Here is a 25,141-nt window from a genome sequence, read left to right on the forward strand (position 1 = left end):
ATCCTCTGAGCGCGGGTAGATTGCACCGCTACCCTGCTGGAGGACACTACATTCTTTCCAACCTTTATTAAACAACAAACAAAGCATTGAATACGTAGATTTGTTACCAGTCACTAGGATTCCAGTCCTTGGTTCATCACACCATGAACCATGCTAGTCAGGAGGATGGAGCTGGATTGCTTCTCAGGCCATATCTGGAGTGTTCTCCCCGTGAGGATGGCAATGACGGGGTCAGTTCCTGGGAGACTTCACCCTCAGGAGATCTTGCAGGGGAACTTGGCAGTGCTCCGTCTGGCGTTCCAAACAGTGAAGGGGTGCCATGGTCAGATCGGTCCAACTCTTCAGTGGGGATTGTTCCTTGGTCACCATCCGTTCCTTCCTCCCCTGGCTGTTGACGTGGTCTGGCGTCCAGGTTGTCCGATAGCAGCTGGCCGTGAGTTCCGGCATGTACCTTTTTGAAGAAAGAGATGTTGGGTGTGATTTTTTTGGTTCCTGTTCTGGCTGTTATCATGGTGCCGGTTCGGCAGATAACTGTCCATGGCTAATGTTTGAACGGAGGCCGGAACTTGCTCCCGGGGTACCTGTCCTTTATGTAGACTCTGTCCCTTACTTGAATAACCGACATTCTGGCTTGTTGGTCGGCGCTGGCTTGGTCATTGGAACTGGTCCCGTTGGCTAGGACCTTTCTGGCTTCAATCTGAGACGGGGTCCAGCTCGGGTGATGCGGGATAGTGTATCTCACTACTCGGCCCATGCTTGCCGGCCCGGAGTTGCCTCAGTCGTGAGATGGGCCGTCAGACGGTATTCTCTCAGAAAACTGTATATGACTCTCTCAAGTGGTGATTTGTCCGCATGCGCGATATGTATTACTTTGTTGAGAGTGCGCATAAACCTCTCTACTTCCCCATTTGCTTGGGGCCAGCGTGGGATCACTTTCTTGTGTTGAATTCCCCAGGCCTTGAGAGAGTCTGCAAATTCTTGTCCATCGAAAGGTGGTCCGTTGTCTGTCTTCCCCACTTCGAAAATTCCATGGGTTGCAATGGTTTTCTCAAGTTTTGTAATCACTTCTGTGGCTGTCTGACTTCCTACAATCTCGACTTCGGGCTATTTCGTGCATAGCATCCATCTGGGTGGGGTCCGAAGTCAACACTCATGCACTCCCAGGGCCGTTGGGAGTTTTCTTTAGTGATGACGGGGTGAGGGCGATCTGGATGGCCTGATGCCTGGCACCATGAGCACGTTCTGACTGTTTGTTCAACCAGTGGGTCCATCCCTGGGAACCACACCTTGCCCTCAGCCGACTCTTTGTTTTTACCATGCCTTGATGTCCCCTTTGTGTGAGGTCCACGGCTTGTTGAGCAAAGCTTGATGGAATCACCAGTTGCGGGCCTCTGAGTAGACAACCGCTGCTGTCATCCTTAACCCGCACATTTGACTCCTGGACGGCCTTTGCTTGCGGCGTCCGTCTAGTCATGGTGGACTGAATGGGGTGCCAGTCATTCGATTGGACCGCTATTATGGCCCGCTGCAGGCATTCATCAATCTGGTTGGCTTCTACAATGGTTTAAAGACTCATGGGAAGTGGCCGGGATCTTTCCGATATGAACCGGACACATTCTTCAGTGTCTTTGGCATCCTATTCTTCTGCTTTGGTGGCGGCCCAAGGATTTCTCGAAAGGTAGTCTGTTGGATTGGATGAGCCTGGCTTGTTTTCTACTCGATAGTCATACCCCTGCAGCTGAAGGATACATTTTTCAATCCTCGGGGAGGCTTAGATGCTGACCCTTGAAATAGGGGGATGAGGGGTTTATGGTTGGTGGACACTGTGAATGGATGGCCGTACACGTAGACATTGAAGTGCCGACAGGCCCTGTGGATGGCAATCGCTTCTTGTTCTATTTGGGAGTATCACTGTTCCATGTCTGTCAGGGAGCAGCTTGCATAGGTGATGGGGCCCACCCTCCATTTCCTTGTAACTGCGTGAGCACGGCTCCTAGCCCGTATGGGCTGGCGTCAACAGCAACGTTCATGGATTCGCCCGGGTCGAAGTATGACAGTGTCGTGTCTGCCGACGGAGCTGCTTTGGTATCCTTGAAGGCTTGTTCCTGTTCGGGCTCCTCTTTTGTCAGAGAACGAGTAGCCAAAGAAGCTGATCTTGTTCATTAAGAACTGGCACTTTTCTTTGTGTAGGGTCAGTCCGGACTCTTTGATCCTCTGGAGAACCCCGCAAAGTCTACGGTGGTGATCTTCCATCGACGATGCGTATATTAGTAGGTCGTCGCTTATATTCAAGACCCCCGGGAGCCCGCTGAGGACTTCATGGATGGTGTTTTGGAACACCTCTGCGGCACTCGAGATCCGGAAGTTGAGGCGTCTGTATCTCCTGAGACCGACGTGCGTAGAGAAGGTGGTGATGTATCGTGAGTCCTGGTGTAGTGGCAGTTGGTGATAGCCGTACCGTATGTCCATCTTCGAAAACCACTTTGCTCCGTTCAGTTCTCCCAAGATGTCGTTGATGGTGGGGGTTAGGTGACGTTCCCTTTTCACCGCGGCGCTTGGAAGGCGCATGTCAACGCAGATGCAGACCTGCCCTGGCTGTTTCAGTTTCCGTGCCACTACGATCAGGGACACCCATGGGGTGGGTCCACTGAGCTTCTCGATAACCCCTTGCTTCTCCAGTGCTTCTAGCTCTTCTTTGACCTTCTTCCGCAAGTGGAATGCTATACCCCTGTGCCTCAGCGCCACCGGTTGGACTGACGGGTCAATGTGGAGAGAGACTTCTTTCCCTTTCAGGCACCCAATGACTTTGAAGACGTCTTCGAACTCCTCCATGATGGCCTCCAGTTCCTCCTCTTGTACCGCCATGGCAAATGAGATTAGCTGAGATGAGATTGTCCGCTTATCAGCATTCTGATTGCTTCCTTGGTCACTTGTACTGTGGGGGGGATCTTGAGGTCCCGGTGTCTCAGCTCAGTCTTGAAACATCCCAGGAGCGGGATGGGCGTCTTCTGTCCGTATGCAAACTCCCTGATTCTTGCTTCACGTAATGGCTGACATGGACTTAGTTGATTGAATGTGTTGGCAGCCATTAGTTCGATCGAGGCCCCAGTGTCTATGGTGGCTCTCACATCCTGGTGGTGGATTTTGATTCTGCACCTTGGAAGTCGTCTTCTCTTCCGTCGTGGTTGGTCTACTGCAAATACATAGGGGACCGGGTAGTCTCCTGCGTCATCGTCTATGTCCTCACTGTCGAGTGCTTCAGCCACTGTGCTGCTTCTTTCTGTGATTTTGCAAACCCGCATACCGCCGTGAAGTGGTTCATCCACCCGCAAGCAGTGCACTTCTTCCCTCTTGCTGGGCAGTCTTGCATGCAATGGGGCGTGCCTCCACAGTAGCCGCATTCCTTTTTAGGTTTCGCCTCGCCGAAGATGCGCTCTGCGCATCTTTTCGGCGCAGGCGAAATCCTGTTGAGTTGCATAGTGTGGCTTGGTTCGGCCCTCGTCGTTGATTGGCTGGCTCCGTAAACGGAGCCTTGCCATTGGACGAGGGGCCTGTCCGTCAATGCCGGACCAGACACGGGGGCGTTCCCGACATTCTTTGGCTTTTGCCGACGTCACGGGACGCCGGGAACGCCCCCGTGTCTGGTCCGGCATTGCCGGCACTTCTGCGTCTCTCCTGCCCCGTGTCGCATCTGTCCCCGGAGAAAAGCCGCCACCGAGACAATCATCGGGCTCGGGGCCCGCAACGTTTGTTTCCCCCCTTGGTTTTGGGGTTGCCAGCCTGCCTGCAAGTGCCAAGGTATTTTTGATATCCCCCGCGGTGCGAGCCGCCCCTTCCCGCTGACTCGCACCGCTCTGTGTCTCTCTGCCTGCCTGCAGCTCCGCGCTGCGAGAGCGCTCCAGCCCCTCCCGCTGGAATCCTTTAGCGGTCGGGTCCAGCAGGCTGCAAACGAAGCCCCCGCCCGCGTGACTGAGGCGGCGCTGGGTCCTTGGGCCTTCCCTCCCCCTGGATAGCCCTGAGGTCGGTGGTTCCCCCCCGAGTGGGTCCTGTAGACCAGGGGGGCCATCCGCTCTACAAGACCCGACCGGGCCGATCGCGTCTCACGCGGGAAGCGTGAGACTTGGCAGGGAGTCGGGATTTCACCCGTCCAAGGCACCGCGAAGCGCGGCAAAGTCGTGCAGGTCAGCAGAGCCCCCACCCCCAGGAGAGCCCGCCAAACAGCAGCAGAGCACGCAGCCCAGGCACCGCAGCAGCGCGAGCACCACCAGCGCCTGAGCCGGGACAGCAGCAGCGCGTGCACAGCCCCCTCCAGAGCCGGGCATCCACAGCCAGGGCTGACTGACCGCTGCACAGCTCCCCGCGGCCCCCATAGAGCCCGTGCTGCCCCCAGTCTTTCCAGCCTCAGCAGCCCCCGGGCGCGAGGGCAAGCCTGAGAGGCAGCAGAGCCCAAGCACCAGCAGCCGGGCGGCCCTCGGTGCGCTGCTCCAGTGGCGTAGTCTGGACACCCCTCAGAGAGCCACTGATTATAGTGACCAGGGGAGGGCCATTCACTCTTGTTGTTGTGGTCAGTCATTTTGCCAATCTGTGACCAAGCGATATCTGTGACCAAACGATGTTGCCAGCAATGCTAGCATAAAGCTATAAACAGCAGAAGAGAGAATACACTATGTACAAGTGGCCATAAGGTGTCCACGATGTTACCACTGTAGTCGTTGTCTAATCGATAAGATCTGGCTGCAGGCTAGGTCAGGGCCCCCCTTTGCTGGTTATGTGCTGTTTGGCCAATTGTTCGTTTCTCTGCGTGCAAATTCTTGAGCACCAAATTTTAATACAAAGAGAGAGGGAGATCGGACATCTCTGCACTCTCAGCGTTGTTATGGGCCCGAACCGGGGGGGCGGGGCTAGCAGCGGCTTTCTCCGATGAATCCAGCGATTGTCCCACGGTCTGTCCGACCCCCGTGACTCTGGATCTGAGCTGCGATATGGGCAGGATGGTCGCACTGCCGCCTGGGGCACCTGACTCGCTTGGGGGCAGCCGGCAGCTACATTCAGGGGCCCGCCTCCTCGCCCGACTTGGAGACCAGGAGCGAGGAGCTCTCGATGCCCGGCGGAGCCACTGCAGTGGTGCGGGCGAACCAGCAAACCGCACCACTGCCACGCCGCAATCAATCCCCTACCCAGTACGAGGTCAGCAGGGGCTAGTTCCCACCACGCCTAGCCTTGTCTGCCGGCACGTCCAGGGATAGACTGGTCCTACCTCCGCCACAGCGTAGGTCGGCTGCAGCCCCGTTCTGTGTCTTCCGCCATATCACTGGGTCGGGGTTTTGCTCCTGTTGTTCCAGTCATTCCAAAGGTCGTGCCCCGTCTTGTGGCAGCAGAGGTCCGCTCCAATCTCGCTGGGGTAGCCTATTACCTCGACCGGGGAGTAGAGGCTGAGTTTGTGAGGACGAAGGTGGGCTGTGAAGAGTTATCCCGAATCGACCCCAATCTCTCAGCTTCGGTGAAGGTGGCCAGTTAGTCGTCCATTCTGATTGATATATCCAGGTGAGCGTCGATTACTGCCCAATCCTTACCCAAGTAACTTCAAATGCTGTGAGATTGATTCCGGTTACTTTTATAGGATCTGTTCTTTTCCAAGACTGCCACTAACAGGGATATTCCACTTGAGGGATCCCAAGTGCTCGGAGCTCCTCCGGGGAGCTCCTACCAGTCGGCCATGGTTTGTCCTGTTGACCCTGAGGCTGATGGGACTGATGGCATACAGCATCTTGCTGGTAAAGCTGAGCACAAGGGGCCCAGCCCTTAGCAGATCCCGAGTATGAAGGAAAGGCGCAGCCCCCAGGCCCCCGCCGTGGTGAGGTGTAAGCTGGTCCTCGTGGGGGACGTGCATTGTGGGAAGACTGCCATGCTACAGGTGCTGGCCAAGGACTGCTATCCAGAGGTAAGTGTGCAGGGGCGCGTATGTATGCAGAACATATCACCCAGACATCTACCCTCCACCCATCTGGCCCCATCATCATAATCCGACCCCAGTTCAGCCCGTCTGTAACCACGTCATTTTAACCAGGTCGCCGTAACCCCGTAGTAGCAGACATCCTTAATCAGTCTCCCATTTATTCCGTCTGTAACCCTCCCGCTTTACTCCCTTATACTCCCAATGAGTAGACCGGGCACCTTACACAGTCCCCCATTTAGCCCCCTTGCAAACAACAGATCACTTCAGACGGACCTGCGATGTGGCCTTTTAAACCATGCTCATTTAGCCCGACCGCCTCAACTCTTCCTCTTGTACCACTGAATCAGACTACCTTTAGGCTTTAACCCGTCTGTAACAAAACCGCTCTACCCAGGTCTCTGTGCCCCTCATGATCAGACCACCTTGACCCCCCTCTTTATTCCTAATAACTCCTGCATCCATGTCTCCTTAACCCCCTTAAATATTTTCAAACCAGCACTTGTGTCTCACAATAAAATATTGTCCAAGTAGAGTTATTCATTTTATGAAAAGATACGACTTTATGTTCGTATATCCTTAGTAACTTCAAGAAGCGTTCTAGCATAAATCAATATTTCCAGTTACTATCGCAGTTTATGTATAATTAGTTCTGAGGGATGGTAGAGCTGTACTATGGGAAATAGTCACGGGTCCGTGAATGTGCGATGTCACAATCTAGTATGTGTCTCGGTCTTGAGGCGGAAGCACATTTAGAGCACACCCAGGATCAACACCAGGAGTCCCCGCTGCGGGGCCTCTCTTCCGGGTTCCTGTGCAGCTCTGGAGGCCGCAGCACTGAGGTGGCGCGCGCAGGTTTCGTGAAGGACAAACGGGTGCACGTGGCAGGCGGGGGTTCTGAGACCTATCGCCAGCTGATGCCCTTGGTGATTAAAAACACTGAGGTGGCTGCAGCCAGGTGGGGCTGTCGGGCCGTGCCAGAGGGGCCGTTGGCGCCAGTTATATCTGAGGCAAAACAGCGCTGCCACGTTGAATCTTGGACGTTCGCGTCAGACTTTCATTGCAAAGGCTGAAGGCAGAGGAGCATTGTCCTCTTTCATAGAGCAGCAGTTGGGGGCAGCGCCCAGGGGCACTGGACTCGGGCTATGTTTTAAGACCAGGCTAATTTTTTATGTTTTAAGACAAGGTTAATATCCCCGCCATGGTCTTTTATTTACTCTGTTCCCCAAAGAAGACTCCTCCAAGGAAGACAGCCAAAAATTCTGCCTGTTGTTTGAGCCTTCCTGTGCACAGCTGTGCAAAGCATCTTTAGGAAAGAGGTGATCCGTGGTCCTGATGGGGCTCAATTTTTGAGGTTGACGGAAGGCACCTGGGGGCTGAGTAGGAGCCAGCATGAAATATTATTTACAGCGCTTAATGTTGCACTTTTTGCCACCAATAGGCGCTGTACATAACAGGTGTTACTATCACCCGTTTGCATGATGGTTGGGGTATCGACCGCGGAAGGATGAAACGGGGAGTTCGCCTTTCCTTGATTCTAACTGCTACAGGTTAATCAGAGAGCGAGTAAAGAGATCACATATTGTACACAAGATACACACCTGAAGTAAAGAGGTTTAACGCAGCCCGTTTGTAGTATGGGAAAATCAACTGGAAACCAAAGTAGAGAGATAAAACTTTGACGGGAGTTTTAGAAACACGTTTCTGAAGCAGACGGTTCTGTGTATGTATGCAGGAGAGAGATGCGTTAATGTAATTTAGCACATTGAACCCGCACAGACATTATGGTAATGCAGGTGTTTTTTGGCAGACATTGGTGTAGGGCCACGCTGTAACAAAGGCTGGGTGGAGGGTTCCAAATGCCAACCTTCCTTGGGGGGGATGTTTTGTGTGCCTTAGGTCACCCCTTGGTGATCCGGGTTCAGAGAGTGCGGCCTGGCTTTGTGCGTGCTGGCCGGGGTGTCGCGTAAATGGCGGCAGGTGCTGGTGGGCTGCCATGGTTGGCTGACCTCCTGAGTCACTGCCAGCCCATTGGCCACACGGAGAGCCATTTATTTCCTCACAAGTGACAGATGTGCTTGGTGCACGCCAGGCCTGCTAGTTGTGACACGCCCCCCGCAGGGGGCAGGGGGCATGGAGGGGCGAATGCCTCTCTTTGTTGAGGTCTTGAAACCGTCCCTCTGCGTGAAAGAGATCGCCACGCTGTGCCCCTGTGCCACCCTCCAAAGTAACCTGGATGGCATGTGCCATTTATGGAGCATGACAGGGGACCACCATGGCAAAGGACGCAGCTGCCATCAGCAAGTGGTCTTTAAAAACGCATTACATCTTTTTTCTGGAATTTAATTAAATAGTGGCAGGATTAGCAAACTGTTTCGATGAGTGAGTCGTTAAAGCTTTGGCCCATATTTACTAAGGTACAAACAGGGTCCCTACAAAAATACAGTAAATGCTAAACCAGCTTCGGCTTAAGTGCACTTTGTAAAACGACTACTATACCCAAGCTCTGTCACACAGTGTGACCTTTAGCACACAACCTTCTTTTTGAACCCAAAGCTACTCTTTTTGTTTCTGAAGGAGGGATTTAATTAAGCTATTTGTATTCCAATAAAACACATTTAAATACATTTATAGTACAGATCCAGTAAAAAAAGGTAGCATTCTTCATATATTTGATTAGGCAGGAACACACCCAAAAAGTTCACACTAGTAGTTTAAACTCACTATTTCTAATCATGCATCTTTACTGCTGTTCATCTGTAAAGCTGTAATCATACATATTTTTTGTATTTTGCTGCTTTCACGCCGAGACTATATTATACATAGGGGCCCATACGTGCTCTTGAATATACATTGCGCCACCTGGCAGCTCTGCGACACGAGCTCAGAGGATACTGCCACTACAGTAGCTCGGAGTGTAGTCTGTAAACAGAAAGGTGGGAATAAAGCAAGTGTCAATTGCAGAATAATTGGTACCACTTGGTACCACTGCACCAGCCACACTACTTCCCTACTGACCGTTCTACACTTCAGCCCCGTCTAAATTACAATTCCTGCTTGTGACCCTTTTGCCTGCTTGTGCTTGTTTTCCTGACCCTGTTGCCTGCTTGTGCCTCCGTGTGCCCCTGTTGCCTGCTTGTGCCTCCGTGTGCCCCTGTCGCCTGTTTGTGCCTCAGTTTTCGTGCCCCTGTTGCCTGCTTGTGCGCCCCTGTTGCCTGCTTGTGCCTCCGTGTGCCCCTGTTGCCTGCTTGTGCCTCCGTGTGCCCCTGTCGCCTGCTTGTGCCTCAGTTTTCGTGCCCCTGTTGCCTGCTTGTGCGCCCCTGTTGCCTGCTTGTGCCTCCGTGTGCCCCTGTTGCCTGCTTGTGCCTCCGTGTGCCCTTGTTGCCTGCTTGTGCCCCTGTTGCCTGCTTGTGCCTCCGTGTGCCCCTGTTGCCTGCTTGTGCCTCCGTGTGCCCCTGTTGCCTGCTTGTGCCTCAGTGTGCCCCTGTTGCCTGCTTGTGCCTCCGTGTGCCCCTGTTGCCTGCTTGTGCCTCAGTGTGCCCCTGTTGCCTGCTTGTGCCATGTGGGTGTGTGTGGAGGGCTCTGTGTGGCTGTGTGTGTGGGGAGGTTTGTGTGGCTGTGTGTGTGGGGAGCTTTGTGTGGCTGTGTGTGTGGGGAGCTTTGTGTGGCTGTGTGTGTGGGGAGCTTTGTGCGGCTGTGTGTGTGGGGAGCTTTGTGCGGCTGTGTGTGTGGGGAGCTTTGTGTGGCTGTGTGTGTGGGGGGGGCTCTGTGTGTGTCATTTGCGAGAGATAAAGCTAGTGGCATTGTAAATGACAATGCCATTTATTTATGTTAAAAAATACATAAATAAAAATAATGTCAAGAGCAATGCCAATAGCTCTAACTTTAACAAAGGCGAAACCATTGCATTGTAAATGCTTGTTCTTGTTTTGCTGTCTTTTCCCTGACTTTTGGCGCGCTTTGGGCCTCACCACGTTTGCCTTTTCCACCAATTTGACTTGTTCCATCTTGATGGGTCGGTGGAGGGCCGCCTCCATGTGGGATGCTCTTGCTTGTGACAGCTCTTTTAACCGGCCCAGGGCGAGGATGTCCGCTAGAGACTTGCCATCCTCCTGAAGGATGTTCACTCTGAGTTTGGACGAGTAGCACCCTTGTATTATCTGACCTTGGATTTCTTCCTGTTCATCTCGAAATCCGCAAATGCTGGCCAGTTCTTTCAAAAGACCCGTGGAACGCATCTAACGACTCCTCCCCTTCTTGCTTGGCCTGGCGAAAGATGAATCTTTCATAGTCCCTATTCGCCATCGGCTCGAAGTGTGCATTTAGGGTGTTGAGTAGCGTCACATACGTTTTGGGTGTGGCCTCCACCAGGGTTTTGTACATGCGGAGGATGTCTTTGCCTCCCACATGGAGGAGTAGGGTTCTGCGTCTGTACCGGGCTATGCCCGCCCCTTCAAAGTAAATTTGGAGACGGTCAGTCCAGTCCCTCCACCGCGGGGCGAGGGAGGAGGGGGCGCCATCTAAAACAAAGGGCTCAATGGCCGGGATTGCTGCCATCTTAGCACAGTCGCAGTCACTCCTCGCGGCACGTGCACTGCCTACCTCCTGGGCTTAGAAGTAGCCGCCTGGCCGAGGGTGACGAAGGCGCAGTCGGGTCCTCCCTCTGTAGCCTGTGGGTGCTGGCCTCACTGTGATGTCCTCCTTTCCTGGGTGTCGGGCACAAATGTGCGTGGGCTCCAGCAGGGTGTGCAGGGAAAAGTCCCTCTTCTCTCCAGGCACTCTTAGGGGCTGTGGGGTTCTCACTGGAAGTAGCAGACCTGTCAGAAGCACACAGCAGGCCTCTGCAGAGTAGCTGGCTCCCCCGTGGTTGTACGCCTAGATCAAAGGCTCTAAACCACTCCTGAAGACAAAGCACACCAATTGAGGCACTTGGGCTCGTTACCGCCGCGTCACCAGTGTGATGGGGGCAGCGCGCGTGCATTTAATTAGCGCTGCGGCCACAATGAATACTGGACACGGCTCATTTAGTTCGACGCTTGGTCCCGACTGCCTGAGCTGGGCCACGCCCCTTTATTTATAGTTAGCACGTGACGACACGCGCAAGTTGTAGCGTGAAGCCTCCGAGCCAGGGTAGACTGCACCGCTACCCCGCCGGAGGACACTACAGTCTATTCGGGTGCCCCGCTTTTGGGTTTCACACAGGGGTGCAGGGACATGGCAGCAGAGTGTCTACTCCCTGCTCAGACACGAAGATGCCTCATTAGTGCCCGGATACATTAGTGGCCCCAGCTGGCAGAGCAGCACTAGAGCCATCTTGCCATGGGCTCTCTAGCGCTCCCCCAATAATTGGACATTTTGGAAGGCAAACTTTCGATTTGATTTCAACATATAATATTTTACTTTGACGATTCATACAGAGATTGGTACAATTCATTTGTTTTTTGTAACTTTTGGTCACTTTATCAAGGCCTGAAAGAGAAAATTACATAGGAATAAAGACAATAAAATTAGAGCCAAAACATGATTACGTAAGTGCATACAACGTAATAGTATTTTTAATGAACATTAGTTTTTTTTAAAAGTATGTGTATGATATTAGCAACTTTATTGATTAGGGTATCCAATAATGAAGATACATAGCAAGATTGGAACAATTCTAGCCATTTATCAAAAAGATTCTTAATTTGCTGAAGCAATCCATACCGTCATTCTCACACTTACTTTCTATATTATTTCTCAAATTCTTCTCAAATCCTGCATTGTTAAATACAATTTAATTGTATAAATATACACTACATAAACGTTTTCTTTGCTCCTGTAGGGCTGATAGGAAATGGCAGCTGTTATCAAAATATGGCTTTCCTCTGGCCTGACAGATCCCCAAAGTCTATGGTCTCCCCTCCACAGTGGAGGAGCGCCTGCAAGTTTAGAGGTCCGCCACGAGGCAGGAGGGGACCTCTGTACCTTAATTGGAACAGCTAGTGCAGTTGCTTCGCTGAAGGTTGTAAACTCTGTTGAGTCGGCACCATGTATCTTGCAACAGCTTGGAAAATGTTTTTTTTTTGTTTTCAAGGATCTCCCAACTCAGGAGTTGGTTTCTTGACAATAAAAAAAAACTACGGCCAAGAACAGATGGAGGTCAAAGGGATTTAACTTTTTCAATTAGAGTAGCTGAGAACAGAAGTGAGCTATCTTACAAGTCCTAAAACAGCAGAAAGAACATAAGGAATTTTGTGATACATTACATGTCCAAGTTAAGCCAGTACAACAATGGAGAAAGGGCGATACGTTCAATCCATCAAGTAATTGCACTGGTAGCTTATTCTCCACCAATCAGCACAATCTTTTACTGTGATTCTTGGTATCGCTAATTACATTTTTTTGTGCATTTGGGTTTTCATTTACCTGGATTTGCAATAGCTGTCCTCTTACAATGGACCCAAACATGAAAACTTTGCATGTTTTTGTCCAGTAGAAAACGTGTGCGCCTGCAAGTGGGATTACTGTAAGAACTTGCTAGATGGACAGTTTAGGGCATAAACAAAGTTGAAAGGTTATAATCATGTGTAAGTGAGATGGTGATATTTTGCTCTATTTATTTCAGAAGGAAGGCTTAGAACAGACTCCAGAGGAGCCAGTGAAGGTCAGTTTGTGAAGCAGGTTCCATTTAGAAAGAGATCTTCCAAAGTAGGGCATGCAGAGTGCTTCAGAAACTGCTGAATCACGTCACTACAGACATCAGCATGGTGCTTTTTCCGTTTGTGGTTGTGCAAATATATTTGTAGACTGTCTTTATTGGTATCGGCTCCACTGCACTCATTAAGTGCATGTAAAGATCTTGAGCTGCTGATGCTCAGGAACGGGGTGCATCTAATTGCAATCTAGGTATGTCTGTACATTTCCCTTCAAATTGAACACACTAGATTTCTCCTAGCTTGCAGAAGAGTTTGAAATGCACTGTACTCTAGAAGAAACAGCCTAAACACTTACAAATATCAACCATTATGGTGTTTCAATGTTCTAAAGAGGAACTTAATTTGGAACGTATTTTTAAAAACCATAAGTAGTTGGTGTGCCATCACTGGATTGGTACTGCATATTTAATTGCATATTAAACTTATTCATGCTAGGGCAAGCAAACCTTTTGTTGTACACTAGCAGAATTGTGTTTAAATCTAGATAATTGAGTTTGCCATAATTTTTCATTTTCTTTCAAAATTCTTTCATTTTGACTTCGGGCTATTTCGTGCATAGCATCCATCTGGGTGGGGTCCGAAGTCAACACTCATGCACTCCCAGGGCCGTTGGGGGTTTTCTTCAGTGATGACGGGGTGAGGGCGATCTGGATGGCCTGATGCCTGGCACCATGAGCACGTTCTGACTGTTTGTTCAACCAGTGGGTCCATCCCCGGGAACCACACCTTGCCCTCAGCCGACTCTTTGTTTTTACCATGCCTTGATGTCCCCTGTGTGTGAGGTCCACGGCTTGTTGAGCAAAGCTTGATGGAATCACCAGTTGCGGGCCTCTGAGTAGACAACCGCTGCTGTCATCCTTAACCCGCACATTTGACTCCTGGACGGCCTTTGCTTGCGGCGTCCGTCTAGTCATGGTGGACTGAATGGGGTGCCAGTCATTCGATTGGACCGCTATTATGGCCCGCTGCAGGCATTCATCAATCTGGTTGGCTTCTACAATGGTTTAAAGACTCATGGGAAGTGGCCGGGATCTTTCCGATATGAACCGGACACATTCTTCAGTGTCTTTGGCATACTATTCTTCTGCTTTGGTGGCGGCCCAAGGATTTCTCGAAAGGTAGTCTGTTGGATTGGATGAGCCTGGCTTGTTTTCTACTCGATAGTCATACCCCTGCAGCTGAAGGATACATTTTTCAATCCTCGGGGAGGCTTAGATGCTGACCCTTGAAATAGGGGGATGAGGGGTTTATGGTTGGTGGACACTGTGAATGGATGGCCGTACACGTAGACATTGAAGTGCCGACAGGCCCTGTGGATGGCAATCGCTTCTTGTTCTATTTGGGAGTATCACTGTTCCATGTCTGTCAGGGAGCAGCTTGCATAGGTGATCGGGCCCACCCTCCATTTCCTTGTAACTGCGTGAGCACGGCTCCTAGCCCGTATGGGCTGGCGTCAACAGCAACGTTCATGGATTGGCCCGGGTCGAAGTATGACAGTGTCGTGTCTGCCGACAGGGCTGCTTTGGTATCCTTGAAGGCTTGTTCCTGTTCGGGCTCCTCTTTTGTCAGAGAACGAGTAGCCAAAGAAGCTGATCTTGTTCATTAAGAACTGGCACTTTTCTTTGTGTAGGGTCAGTCCGGACTCTTTGATCCTCTGGAGAACCCGCAAAGTCTACGGTGGTGATCTTCCATCGACGATGCGTATATTAGTAGGTCGTCGCTTATATTCAAGACCCCCGGGAGCCCGCTGAGGACTTCATGGATGGTGTTTTGGAACACCTCTGCGGCACTCGAGATCCGGAAGTTGAGGCGTCTGTATCTCCTGAGACCGACGTGCGTAGAGAAGGTGGTGATGTATCGTGAGTCCTGATGTAGTGGCAGTTGGTGATAGCCGTACCGTATGTCCATCTTCGAAAACCACTTTGCTCCGTTCAGTTCTCCCAAGATGTCGTTGATGGTGGGGGTTAGGTGACGTTCCCTTTTCACCGCGGCGCTTGGAAGGCGCATGTCAACGCAGATGCAGACCTGCCCTGGCTGTTTCAGTTTCCGTGCCACTACGATCAGGGACACACATGGGGTGGGTCCACTGAGCTTCTCGATAACCCCTTGCTTCTCCAGTGCTTCTAGCTCTTCTTTGACCTTCTTCCGCAAGTGGAATGCTATACCCCTGTGCCTCAGCGCCACCGGTTGGACTGACGGGTCAATGTGGAGAGAGACTTCTTTCCCTTTCAGGCACCCAATGACTTTGAAGACGTCTTCGAACTCCTCCATGATGGCCTCCAGTTCCTCCTCTTGTACCGCCATGGCAAATGAGATTAGCTGAGATGAGATTGTCCGCTTATCAGCATTCTGATTGCTTCCTTGGTCACTTGTACTGTGGGGGGGATCCTGAGGTCCCGGTGTCTCATCTCAGTCTTGAAACATCCCAGGAGCGGGATGGGCGTCTTCTGTCCGTATGCAAACTCCCTGATTCTTGCTTCACGTAATGGCTGGCATGGACTTAGTTGATTGAATGTGTTGGCAGCCATTAGTTCGATCGAGGCCCCAGTGTCTATGGTGGCTCTCACATCCTGGTGGTGGATTTTGATTCTGCACCTTGGAAGTCGTCGTCTCTTCCGTCGTGGTTGGTCTACTGCAAATACATAGGGGGCCGGGTAGTCTCCTGCGTCATCATCTATGTCCTCACTGTCGAGTGCTTCAGCCACTGTGCTGCTTCTTTCTGTGATTTTGCAAACCCGCATACCGCCGTGAAGTGGTTCATCCACCCGCAAGCAGTGCACTTTTTCCCTCTTGCTGGGCAGTCTTGCATGCAATGGGGCGTGCCTCCACAGTAGCCGCATTCCTTTTTCTTGTTTTGCTGTCTTTTCCCTGACTTTTGGCGCGCTTTGGGCCTCACCACGTTTGCCTTTTCCACCAATTTGACTTGTTCCATCTTGATGGGTCGGTGGAGGGCCGCCTCCATGTGGGATGCTCTGGCTTGTGACAGCTCTTTTAACCGGCCCAGGGCGAGGATGTCCGCTAGAGACTTGCCATCCTCCTGAAGGATGTTCACTCTGAGTTTGGACGAGTAGCACCCTTGTATTATCTGACCTTGGATTTCTTCCTGTTCATCTCGAAATCCGCAAATGCTGGCCAGTTCTTTCAAAGACCCGTGGAACGCATCTAACGACTCCTCCCCTTCTTGCTTGGCCTGGCGAAAGATGAATCTTTCATAGTCCCTATTCGCCATCGGCTCGAAGTGTGCATTTAGGGTGTTGAGTAGCGTCACATACGTTTTGGGTGTGGCCTCCACCAGGGTTTTGTACATGCGGAGGATGTCTTTGCCTCCCACATGGAGGAGTAGGGTTCTGCGTCTGTACCGGGCTATGCCCGCCCTTTCAAAGTAAATTTGGAGACGGTCAGTCCAGTCCCTCCACCGCGGGGCGAGGGAGGAGGGGGCGCCATCTAAAACAAAGGGCTCAATGGCCGGGATTGCTGCCATCTTAGCACAGTCGCAGTCACTCCTCGCGGCACGTGCACTGCCTACCTCCTGGGCTTAGAAGTAGCCGCCTGGCCGAGGGTGACGAAGGCGCAGCCGGGTCCTCCCTCTGTAGCCTGTGGGTGCTGGCCTCACTGTGATGTCCTCCTTTCCTGGGTGTCGGGCACAAATGTGCGTGGGCTCCAGCAGGGTGTGCAGGGAAAAGTCCCTCTTCTCTCCAGGCACTCTTAGGGGCTGTGGGGTTCTCACTGGAAGTAGCAGACCTGTCAGAAGCACACAGCAGGCCTCTGCAGAGTAGCTGGCTCCCCCGTGGTTGTACGCCTAGATCAAAGGCTCTAAACCACTCCTGAAGACAAAGCACACCAATTGAGGCACTTGGGCTCGTTACCGCCGCGTCACCAGTGTGATGGGGGCAGCGCGCGTGCATTTAATTAGCGCTGCGGCCACAATGAATACTGGACACGGCTCATTTAGTTCGACGCTTGGTCCCGACTGCCTGAGCTGGGCCACGCCCCTTTATTTATAGCTAGCACGTGACGACACGCGCAAGTTGTAGCGTGAAGCCTCCGAGCCAGGGTAGACTGCACCGCTATCCCGCCGGAGGACACTACAGTCTATTCGGGTGCCCCGCTTTTGGGTTTCACACAGGGGTGCAGGGACATGGCAGCAGAGTGTCTACTCCCTGCTCAGACACGAAGATGCCTCATTAGTGCCCGGATACATTAGTGGCCCCAGCTGGCAGAGCAGCACTAGAGCCATCTTGCCATGGGCTCTCTAGCGCTCCCCCAATAATTGGACATTTTGGAAGGCAAACTTTCGATTTGATTTCAACATATAATATTTTACTTTGACGATTCATACAGAGATTGGTACAATTAATTTGTTTTTTGTAACTTTTGGTCACTTTATCAAGGCCTGAAAGAGAAAATTACATAGGAATAAAGACAATAAAATTAGAGCCAAAACATGATTACGTAAGTGCATACAACGTAATAGTATTTTTAATGAACATTAGTTTTTTTTTAAAGTATGTGTATGATATTAGCAACTTTATTGATTAGGGTATCCAATAATGAAGATACATAGCAAGATTGGAACAATTCTAGCCATTTATCAAAAAGATTCTTAATTTGCTGAAGCAATCCATACCGTCATTCTCACACTTACTTTCTATATTATTTCTCAAATTCTTCTCAAATCCTGCATTGTTAAATACAATTTAATTGTATAAATATACACTACATAAACGTTTTCTTTGCTCCTGTAGGGCTGATAGGAAATGGCAGCTGTTATCAAAATATGGCTTTCCTCTGGCCTGACAGATCCCCAAAGTCTATGGTCTCCCCTCCACAGTGGAGGAGCGCCTGCAAGTTTAGAGGTCCGCCACGAGGCAGGAGGGGACCTCTGTACCTTAATAAGAACAGCTAGTGCAGTTGCTTCGCTGAAGGTTGTAAACTCTGTTGAGTCGGCACCATGTATCTTGCAACAGCTTGGAAAATGTTTTTTTTTTGTTTTCAAGGATCTCCCAACTCAGGAGTTGGTTTCTTGACAATAAAAAAAAACTACGGCCAAGAACAGATGGAGGTCAAAGGGATTTAACTTTTTCAATTAGAGTAGCTGAGAACAGAAGTGAGCTATCTTACAAGTCCTAAAACAGCAGAAAGAACATAAGGAATTTTGTGATACATTACATGTCCAAGTTAAGCCAGTACAACAATGGAGAAAGGGCGATACGTTCAATCCATCAAGTAATTGCACTGGTAGCTTATTCTCCACCAATCAGCACAATCTTTTACTGTGATTCTTGGTATCGCTAATTATATTTCTTTGTGCATTTGGGTTTTCATTTACCTGGATTTGCAATAGCTGTCCTCTTACAATGGACCCAAACATGAAAACTTTGCATGTTTTTGTCCAGTAGAAAACGTGTGCGCCTGCAAGTGGGATTACTGTAAGAACTTGCTAGATGGACAGTTTAGGGCATAAACAAAGTTGAAAGGTTATAATCATGTGTAAGTGAGATGGTGATATTTTGCTCTATTTATTTCAGAAGGAAGGCTTAGAACAGACTCCAGAGGAGCCAGTGAAGGTCAGTTTGTGAAGCAGGTTCCATTTAGAAAGAGATCTTCCAAAGTAGGGCATGCAGAGTGCTTCAGAAACTGCTGAATCACGTCACTACAGACATCAGCATGGTGCTTTTTCCGTTTGTGGTTGTGCAAATATATTTGTAGACTGTCTTTATTGGTATCGGCTCCACTGCACTCATTAAGTGCATGTAAAGATCTTGAGCTGCTGATGCTCAGGAACGGGGTGCATCTAATTGCAATCTAGGTATGTCTGTACATTTCCCTTCAAATTGAACACACTAGATTTCTCCTAGCTTGCAGAAGAGTTTGAAATGCACTGTACTCTAGAAGAAACAGCCTAAACACTTACAAATATCAACCATTATGGTGTTTCAATGTTCTAAAGAGGAACTTAATTTGGAACGTATTTCTAAAAACCATAAGTAGTTGGTGTGCCATCACTGGATTGGTACTGCATATTTAATTGCATATTAAACTTATTCATGCTAGGGCAAGCAAACCTTTTGTTGTACACTAGCAGAATTGTGTTTAAATCTAGATAATTGAGTTTGCCATAATTTTTCATTTTCTTTCAAAATTCTTTCATTTTGACTTCGGGCTATTTCGTGCATAGCATCCATCTGGGTGGGGTCCTAAGTCAACACTCATGCACTCCCAGGGCCGTTGGGGGTTTTCTTCAGTGATGACGGGGTGAGGGCGATCTGGATGGCCTGATGCCTGGCACCATGAGCACGTTCTGACTGTTTGTTCAACCAGTGGGTCCATCCCCGGGAACCACACCTTGCCCTCAGCCGACTCTTTGTTTTTACCATGCCTTGATGTCCCCTGTGTGTGAGGTCCACGGCTTGTTGAGCAAAGCTTGATGGAATCACCAGTTGCGGGCCTCTGAGTAGACAACCGCTGCTGTCATCCTTAACCCGCACATTTGACTCCTGGACGGCCTTTGCTTGCGGCGTCCGTCTAGTCATGGTGGACTGAATGGGGTGCCAGTCATTCGATTGGACCGCTATTATGGCCCGCTGCAGGCATTCATCAATCTGGTTGGCTTCTACAATGGTTTAAAGACTCATGGGAAGTGGCCGGGATCTTTCCGATATGAACCGGACACATTCTTCAGTGTCATTGGCATCCTATTCTTCTGCTTTGGTGGCGGCCCAAGGATTTCTCGAAAGGTAGTCTGTTGGATTGGATGAGCCTGGCTTGTTTTCTACTCGATAGTCATACCCCTGCAGCTGAAGGATACATTTTTCAATCCTCGGGGAGGCTTAGATGCTGACCCTTGAAATAGGGGGATGAGGGGTTTATGGTTGGTGGACACTGTGAATGGATGGCCGTACACGTAGACATTGAAGTGCCGACAGGCCCTGTGGATGGCAATCGCTTCTTGTTCTATTTGGGAGTATCACTGTTCCATGTCTGTCAGGGAGCAGCTTGCATAGGTGATCGGGCCCACCCTCCATTTCCTTGTAACTGCGTGAGCACGGCTCCTAGCCCGTATGGGCTGGCGTCAACAGCAACGTTCATGGATTGGCCCGGGTCGAAGTATGACAGTGTCGTGTCTGCCGACAGGGCTGCTTTGGTATCCTTGAAGGCTTGTTCCTGTTCGGGCTCCTCTTTTGTCAGAGAACGAGTAGCCAAAGAAGCTGATCTTGTTCATTAAGAACTGGCACTTTTCTTTGTGTAGGGTCAGTCCGGACTCTTTGATCCTCTGGAGAACCCGCAAAGTCTACGGTGGTGATCTTCCATCGACGATGCGTATATTAGTAGGTCGTCGCTTATATTCAAGACCCCCGGGAGCCCGCTGAGGACTTCATGGATGGTGTTTTGGAACACCTCTGCGGCACTCAAGATCCGGAAGTTGAGGCGTCTGTATCTCCTGAGACCGACGTGCGTAGAGAAGGTGGTGATGTATCGTGAGTCCTGATGTAGTGGCAGTTGGTGATAGCCGTACCGTATGTCCATCTTCGAAAACCACTTTGCTCCGTTCAGTTCTCCCAAGATGTCGTTGATGGTGGGGGTTAGGTGACGTTCCCTTTTCACCGCGGCGCTTGGAAGGCGCATGTCAACGCAAATGCAGACCTGCCCTGGCTGTTTCAGTTTCCGTGCCACTACGATCAGGGACACCCATGGGGTGGGTCCACTGAGCTTCTCGATAACCCCTTGCTTCTCCAGTGCTTCTAGCTCTTCTTTGACCTTCTTCCGCAAGTGGAATGCTATACCCCTGTGCCTCAGCGCCACCGGTTGGACTGACGGGTCAATGTGGAGAGAGACTTCTTTCCCTTTCAGGCACCCAATGACTTTGAAGACGTCTTCGAACTCCTCCATGATGGCCTCCAGTTCCTCCTCTTGTACCGCCATGGCAAATGAGATTAGCTGAGATGAGATTGTCCGCTTATCAGCATTCTGATTGCTTCCTTGGTCACTTGTACTGTGGGGGGGATCCTGAGGTCCCGGTGTCTCATCTCAGTCTTGAAACATCCCAGGAGCGGGATGGGCGTCTTCTGTCCGTATGCAAACTCCCTGATTCTTGCTTCACGTAATGGCTGGCATGGACTTAGTTGATTGAATGTGTTGGCAGCCATTAGTTCGATCGAGGCCCCAGTGTCTATGGTGGCTCTCACATCCTGGTGGTGGATTTTGATTCTGCACCTTGGAAGTCGTCGTCTCTTCCGTCGTGGTTGGTCTACTGCAAATACATAGGGGACCGGGTAGTCTCCTGCGTCATCGTCTATGTCCTCACTGTCGAGTGCTTCAGCCACTGTGCTGCTTCTTTCTGTGATTTTGCAAACCCGCATACCGCCGTGAAGTGGTTCATCCACCCGCAAGCAGTGCACTTTTTCCCTCTTGCTGGGCAGTCTTGCATGCAATGGGGCGTGCCTCCACAGTAGCCGCATTCCTTTTTCTTGTTTTGCTGTCTTTTCCCTGACTTTTGGCGCGCTTTGGGCCTCACCACGTTTGCCTTTTCCACCAATTTGACTTGTTCCATCTTGATGGGTCGGTGGAGGGCCGCCTCCATGTGGGATGCTCTGGCTTGTGACAGCTCTTTTAACCGGCCCAGGGCGAGGATGTCCGCTAGAGACTTGCCATCCTCCTGAAGGATGTTCACTCTGAGTTTGGACGAGTAGCACCCTTGTATTATCTGACCTTGGATTTCTTCCTGTTCATCTCGAAATCCGCAAATGCTGGCCAGTTCTTTCAAAGACCCGTGGAACGCATCTAACGACTCCTCCCCTTCTTGCTTGGCCTGGCGAAAGATGAATCTTTCATAGTCCCTATTCGCCATCGGCTCGAAGTGTGCATTTAGGGTGTTGAGTAGCGTCACATACGTTTTGGGTGTGGCCTCCACCAGGGTTTTGTACATGCGGAGGATGTCTTTGCCTCCCACATGGAGGAGTAGGGTTCTGCTTCTGTACCGGGCTATGCCCGCCCCTTCAAAGTAAATTTGGAGACGGTCAGTCCAGTCCCTCCACCGCGGGGCGAAGGAGGAGGGGGCGCCATCTAAAACAAAGGGCTCAATGGCCGGGATTGCTGCCATCTTAGCACAGTCGCAGTCACTCCTCGCGGCACGTGCACTGCCTACCTCCTGGGCTTAGAAGTAGCCGCCTGGCCGAGGGTGACGAAGGCGCAGCCGGGTCCTCCCTCTGTAGCCTGTGGGTGCTGGCCTCACTGTGATGTCCTCCTTTCCTGGGTGTCGGGCACAAATGTGCGTGGGCTCCAGCAGGGTGTGCAGGGAAAAGTCCCTCTTCTCTCCAGGCACTCTTAGGGGCTGTGGGGTTCTCACTGGAAGTAGCAGACCTGTCAGAAGCACACAGCAGGCCTCTGCAGAGTAGCTGGCTCCCCCGTGGTTGTACGCCTAGATCAAAGGCTCTAAACCACTCCTGAAGACAAAGCACACCAATTGAGGCACTTGGGCTCGTTACCGCCGCGTCACCAGTGTGATGGGGGCAGCGCGCGTGCATTTAATTAGCGCTGCGGCCACAATGAATACTGGACACGGCTCATTTAGTTCGACGCTTGGTCCCGACTGCCTGAGCTGGGCCACGCCCCTTTATTTATAGCTAGCACGTGACGACACGCGCAAGTTGTAGCGTGAAGCCTCCGAGCCAGGGTAGACTGCACCGCTACCCCGCCGGAGGACACTACAGTCTATTCGGGTGCCCCACTTTTGGGTTTCACACAGGGGTGCAGGGACATGGCAGCAGAGTGTCTACTCCCTGCTCAGACACGAAGATGCCTCATTAGTGCCCGGATACATTAGTGGCCCCAGCTGGCAGAGCAGCACTAGAGCCATCTTGCCATGGGCTCTCTAGCGCTCCCCCAATAATTGGACATTTTGGAAGGCAAACTTTCGATTTGATTTCAACATATAATATTTTACTTTGACGATTCATACAGAGATTGGTACAATTAATTTGTTTTTTGTAACTTTGTCACTTTATCAAGGCCTGAAAGAGAAAATTACATAGGAATAAAGACAATAAAATTAGAGCCAAAACATGATTACGTAAGTGCATACAACGTAATAGTATTTTTAATGAACATTAGTTTTTTTTTAAAGTATGTGTATGATATTAGCAACTTTATTGATTAGGGTATCCAATAATGAAGATACATAGCAAGTTTGGAACAATTCTAGCCATTTATCAAAAAGATTCTTAATTTGCTGAAGCAATCCATACCGTCATTCTCACACTTACTTTCTATATTATTTCTCAAATTCTTCTCAAATCCTGCATTGTTAAATACAATTTAATTGTATAAATATACACTACATAAACGTTTTCTTTGCTCCTGTAGGGCTGATAGGAAATGGCAGCTTTTATCAAAATATGGCTTTCCTCTGGCCTGACAGATCCCCAAAGTCTATGGTCTCCCCTCCACAGTGGAGAAGCGCCTGCAAGTTTAGAGGTCCGCCACGAGGCAGGAGGGGACCTCTGTACCTTAATAAGAACAGCTAGTGCAGTTGCTTCGCTGAAGGTTGTAAACTCTGTTGAGTCGGCACCATGTATCTTGCAACAGCTTGGAAAATGTTTTTTTTTTGTTTTCAAGGATCTCCCAACTCAGGAGTTGGTTTCTTGACAATAAAAAAAAACTACGGCCAAGAACAGATGGAGGTCAAAGGGATTTAACTTTTTCAATTAGAGTAGCTGAGAACAGAAGTGAGCTATCTTACAAGTCCTAAAACAGCAGAAAGAACATAAGGAATTTTGTGATACATGACATGTCCAAGTTAAGCCAGTACAACAATGGAGAAAGGGCGATACGTTCAATCCATCAAGTAATTGCACTGGTAGCTTATTCTCCACCAATCAGCACAATCTTTTACTGTGATTCTTGGTATCGCTAATTACATTTCTTTGTGCATTTGGGTTTTCATTTACCTGGATTTGCAATAGCTGTCCTCTTACAATGGACCCAAACATGAAAACTTTGCATGTTTTTGTCCAGTAGAAAACGTGTGCGCCTGCAAGTGGGATTACTGTAAGAACTTGCTAGATGGACAGTTTAGGGCATAAACAAAGTTGAAAGGTTATAATCATGTGTAAGTGAGATGGTGATATTTTGCTCTATTTATTTCAGAAGGAAGGCTTAGAACAGACTCCAGAGGAGCCAGTGAAGGTCAGTTTGTGAAGCAGGTTCCATTTAGAAAGAGATCTTCCAAAGTAGGGCATGCAGAGTGCTTCAGAAACTGCTGAATCACGTCACTACAGACATCAGCATGGTGCTTTTTCCGTTTGTGGTTGTGCAAATATATTTGTAGACTGTCTTTATTGGTATCGGCTCCACTGCACTCATTAAGTGCATGTAAAGATCTTGAGCTGCTGATGCTCAGAAACGGGGTGCATCTAATTGCAATCTAGGTATGTCTGTACATTTCCCTTCAAATTGAACACACTAGATTTCTCCTAGCTTGCAGAAGAGTTTGAAATGCACTGTACTCTAGAAGAAACAGCCTAAACACTTACAAATATCAACCATTATGGTGTTTCAATGTTCTAAAGAGGAACTTCATTTGGAACGTATTTTTAAAAACCATAAGTAGTTGGTGTGCCATCACAGGATTGGTACTGCATATTTAATTGCATATTAAACTTATTCATGCTAGGGCAAGCAAACCTTTTGTTGTACACTAGCAGAATTGTGTTTAAATCTAGATAATTGAGTTTGCCATAATTTTTCATTTTCTTTCACTTATATTTTTTCACGTAGTTTTCACTTGTAGGTGGCTAGGTTAAACATAAAATGTCTTGCACAGTCTAGTAAACTGGATGTGTGATGCCGCTACATATGATGCACTTGCAATATTCTTATCATTTGTCTTTACAAACTGTGTGGAAAATAAGTGGAACAAGTCTCTTGTGTGTAGAGCATATGCTGTGTACAGTTTCCACTTGGATGACCGCCTAAGCATATTTCAGTTAATGTGAGTAATTTCAGGAAATTTGCTCATATTTGACATAGAAAATATTTTACAGTTTCACCTGCCAGCTCCTAGTAAATCACTCATATATAATATTTGTTGAGCAGTGGATCACTTATAAAGTCACATGCTTTAAAATATTGCCTGTAATCAAGCCTGCTACCTTTGGCATATTACAGATAAAGAAGAATAGGGTAAAAATATTTATATAATCAATGAAGGAGTTTGTCTGCCTTTGCATCGCAGATTTCAGAGAAAATGATCATGAGTCAATTATGCATTTTGAACCCACTAATTGAGTCTTACAAAACAGAAATGTCTAAAAGTCTTAAATATTCAGGGCCTTCTTATGATGTTGGTCGGTAGGCTTACCGACCGACACCGTAGGTTTGCATTATAGCCGCAGAATTTCAATGTCGGCAGTCTAAGTGTAAACTGGACACTCAATCCGACTGGTCCGACAGGCTCAAGGAGCCAGTTGGCCAATCGTAAATCTATCATAATCCC

The 25,141-nt window shown here is 49.6% G+C and overlaps 1 protein-coding gene across 3 annotated transcripts in view; it reads left to right on the forward strand.

The window, feature by feature from the left end:
- Positions 1 to 25,141, forward strand: part of DNAI2 (dynein axonemal intermediate chain 2) — a 277,331-nt gene that overhangs the window by 229,407 nt on the left and 22,783 nt on the right. Inside the window, exons 16-18 of one of the 3 annotated variants that reach the window (XM_086928783.1) lie at positions 12,558 to 12,596; positions 18,177 to 18,215; positions 23,794 to 23,832. The exons of 1 other annotated variant lie outside the window; for it this stretch is intronic. In XM_086928783.1, coding sequence (XP_086784909.1) covers positions 12,558 to 12,596; positions 18,177 to 18,215; positions 23,794 to 23,832 — 117 coding nt within the window. The remainder of the gene's footprint in view (positions 1 to 12,557; positions 12,597 to 18,176; positions 18,216 to 23,793; positions 23,833 to 25,141) is intronic. One more of the 3 variants, XM_086928784.1, reaches the window with a different exon arrangement.

Source organism: Lissotriton vulgaris, chromosome 7 (genome assembly GCF_964263255.1).
Source record: "Lissotriton vulgaris chromosome 7, aLisVul1.2, whole genome shotgun sequence".
Lineage (NCBI taxonomy): Eukaryota > Metazoa > Chordata > Amphibia > Caudata > Salamandridae > Lissotriton > Lissotriton vulgaris.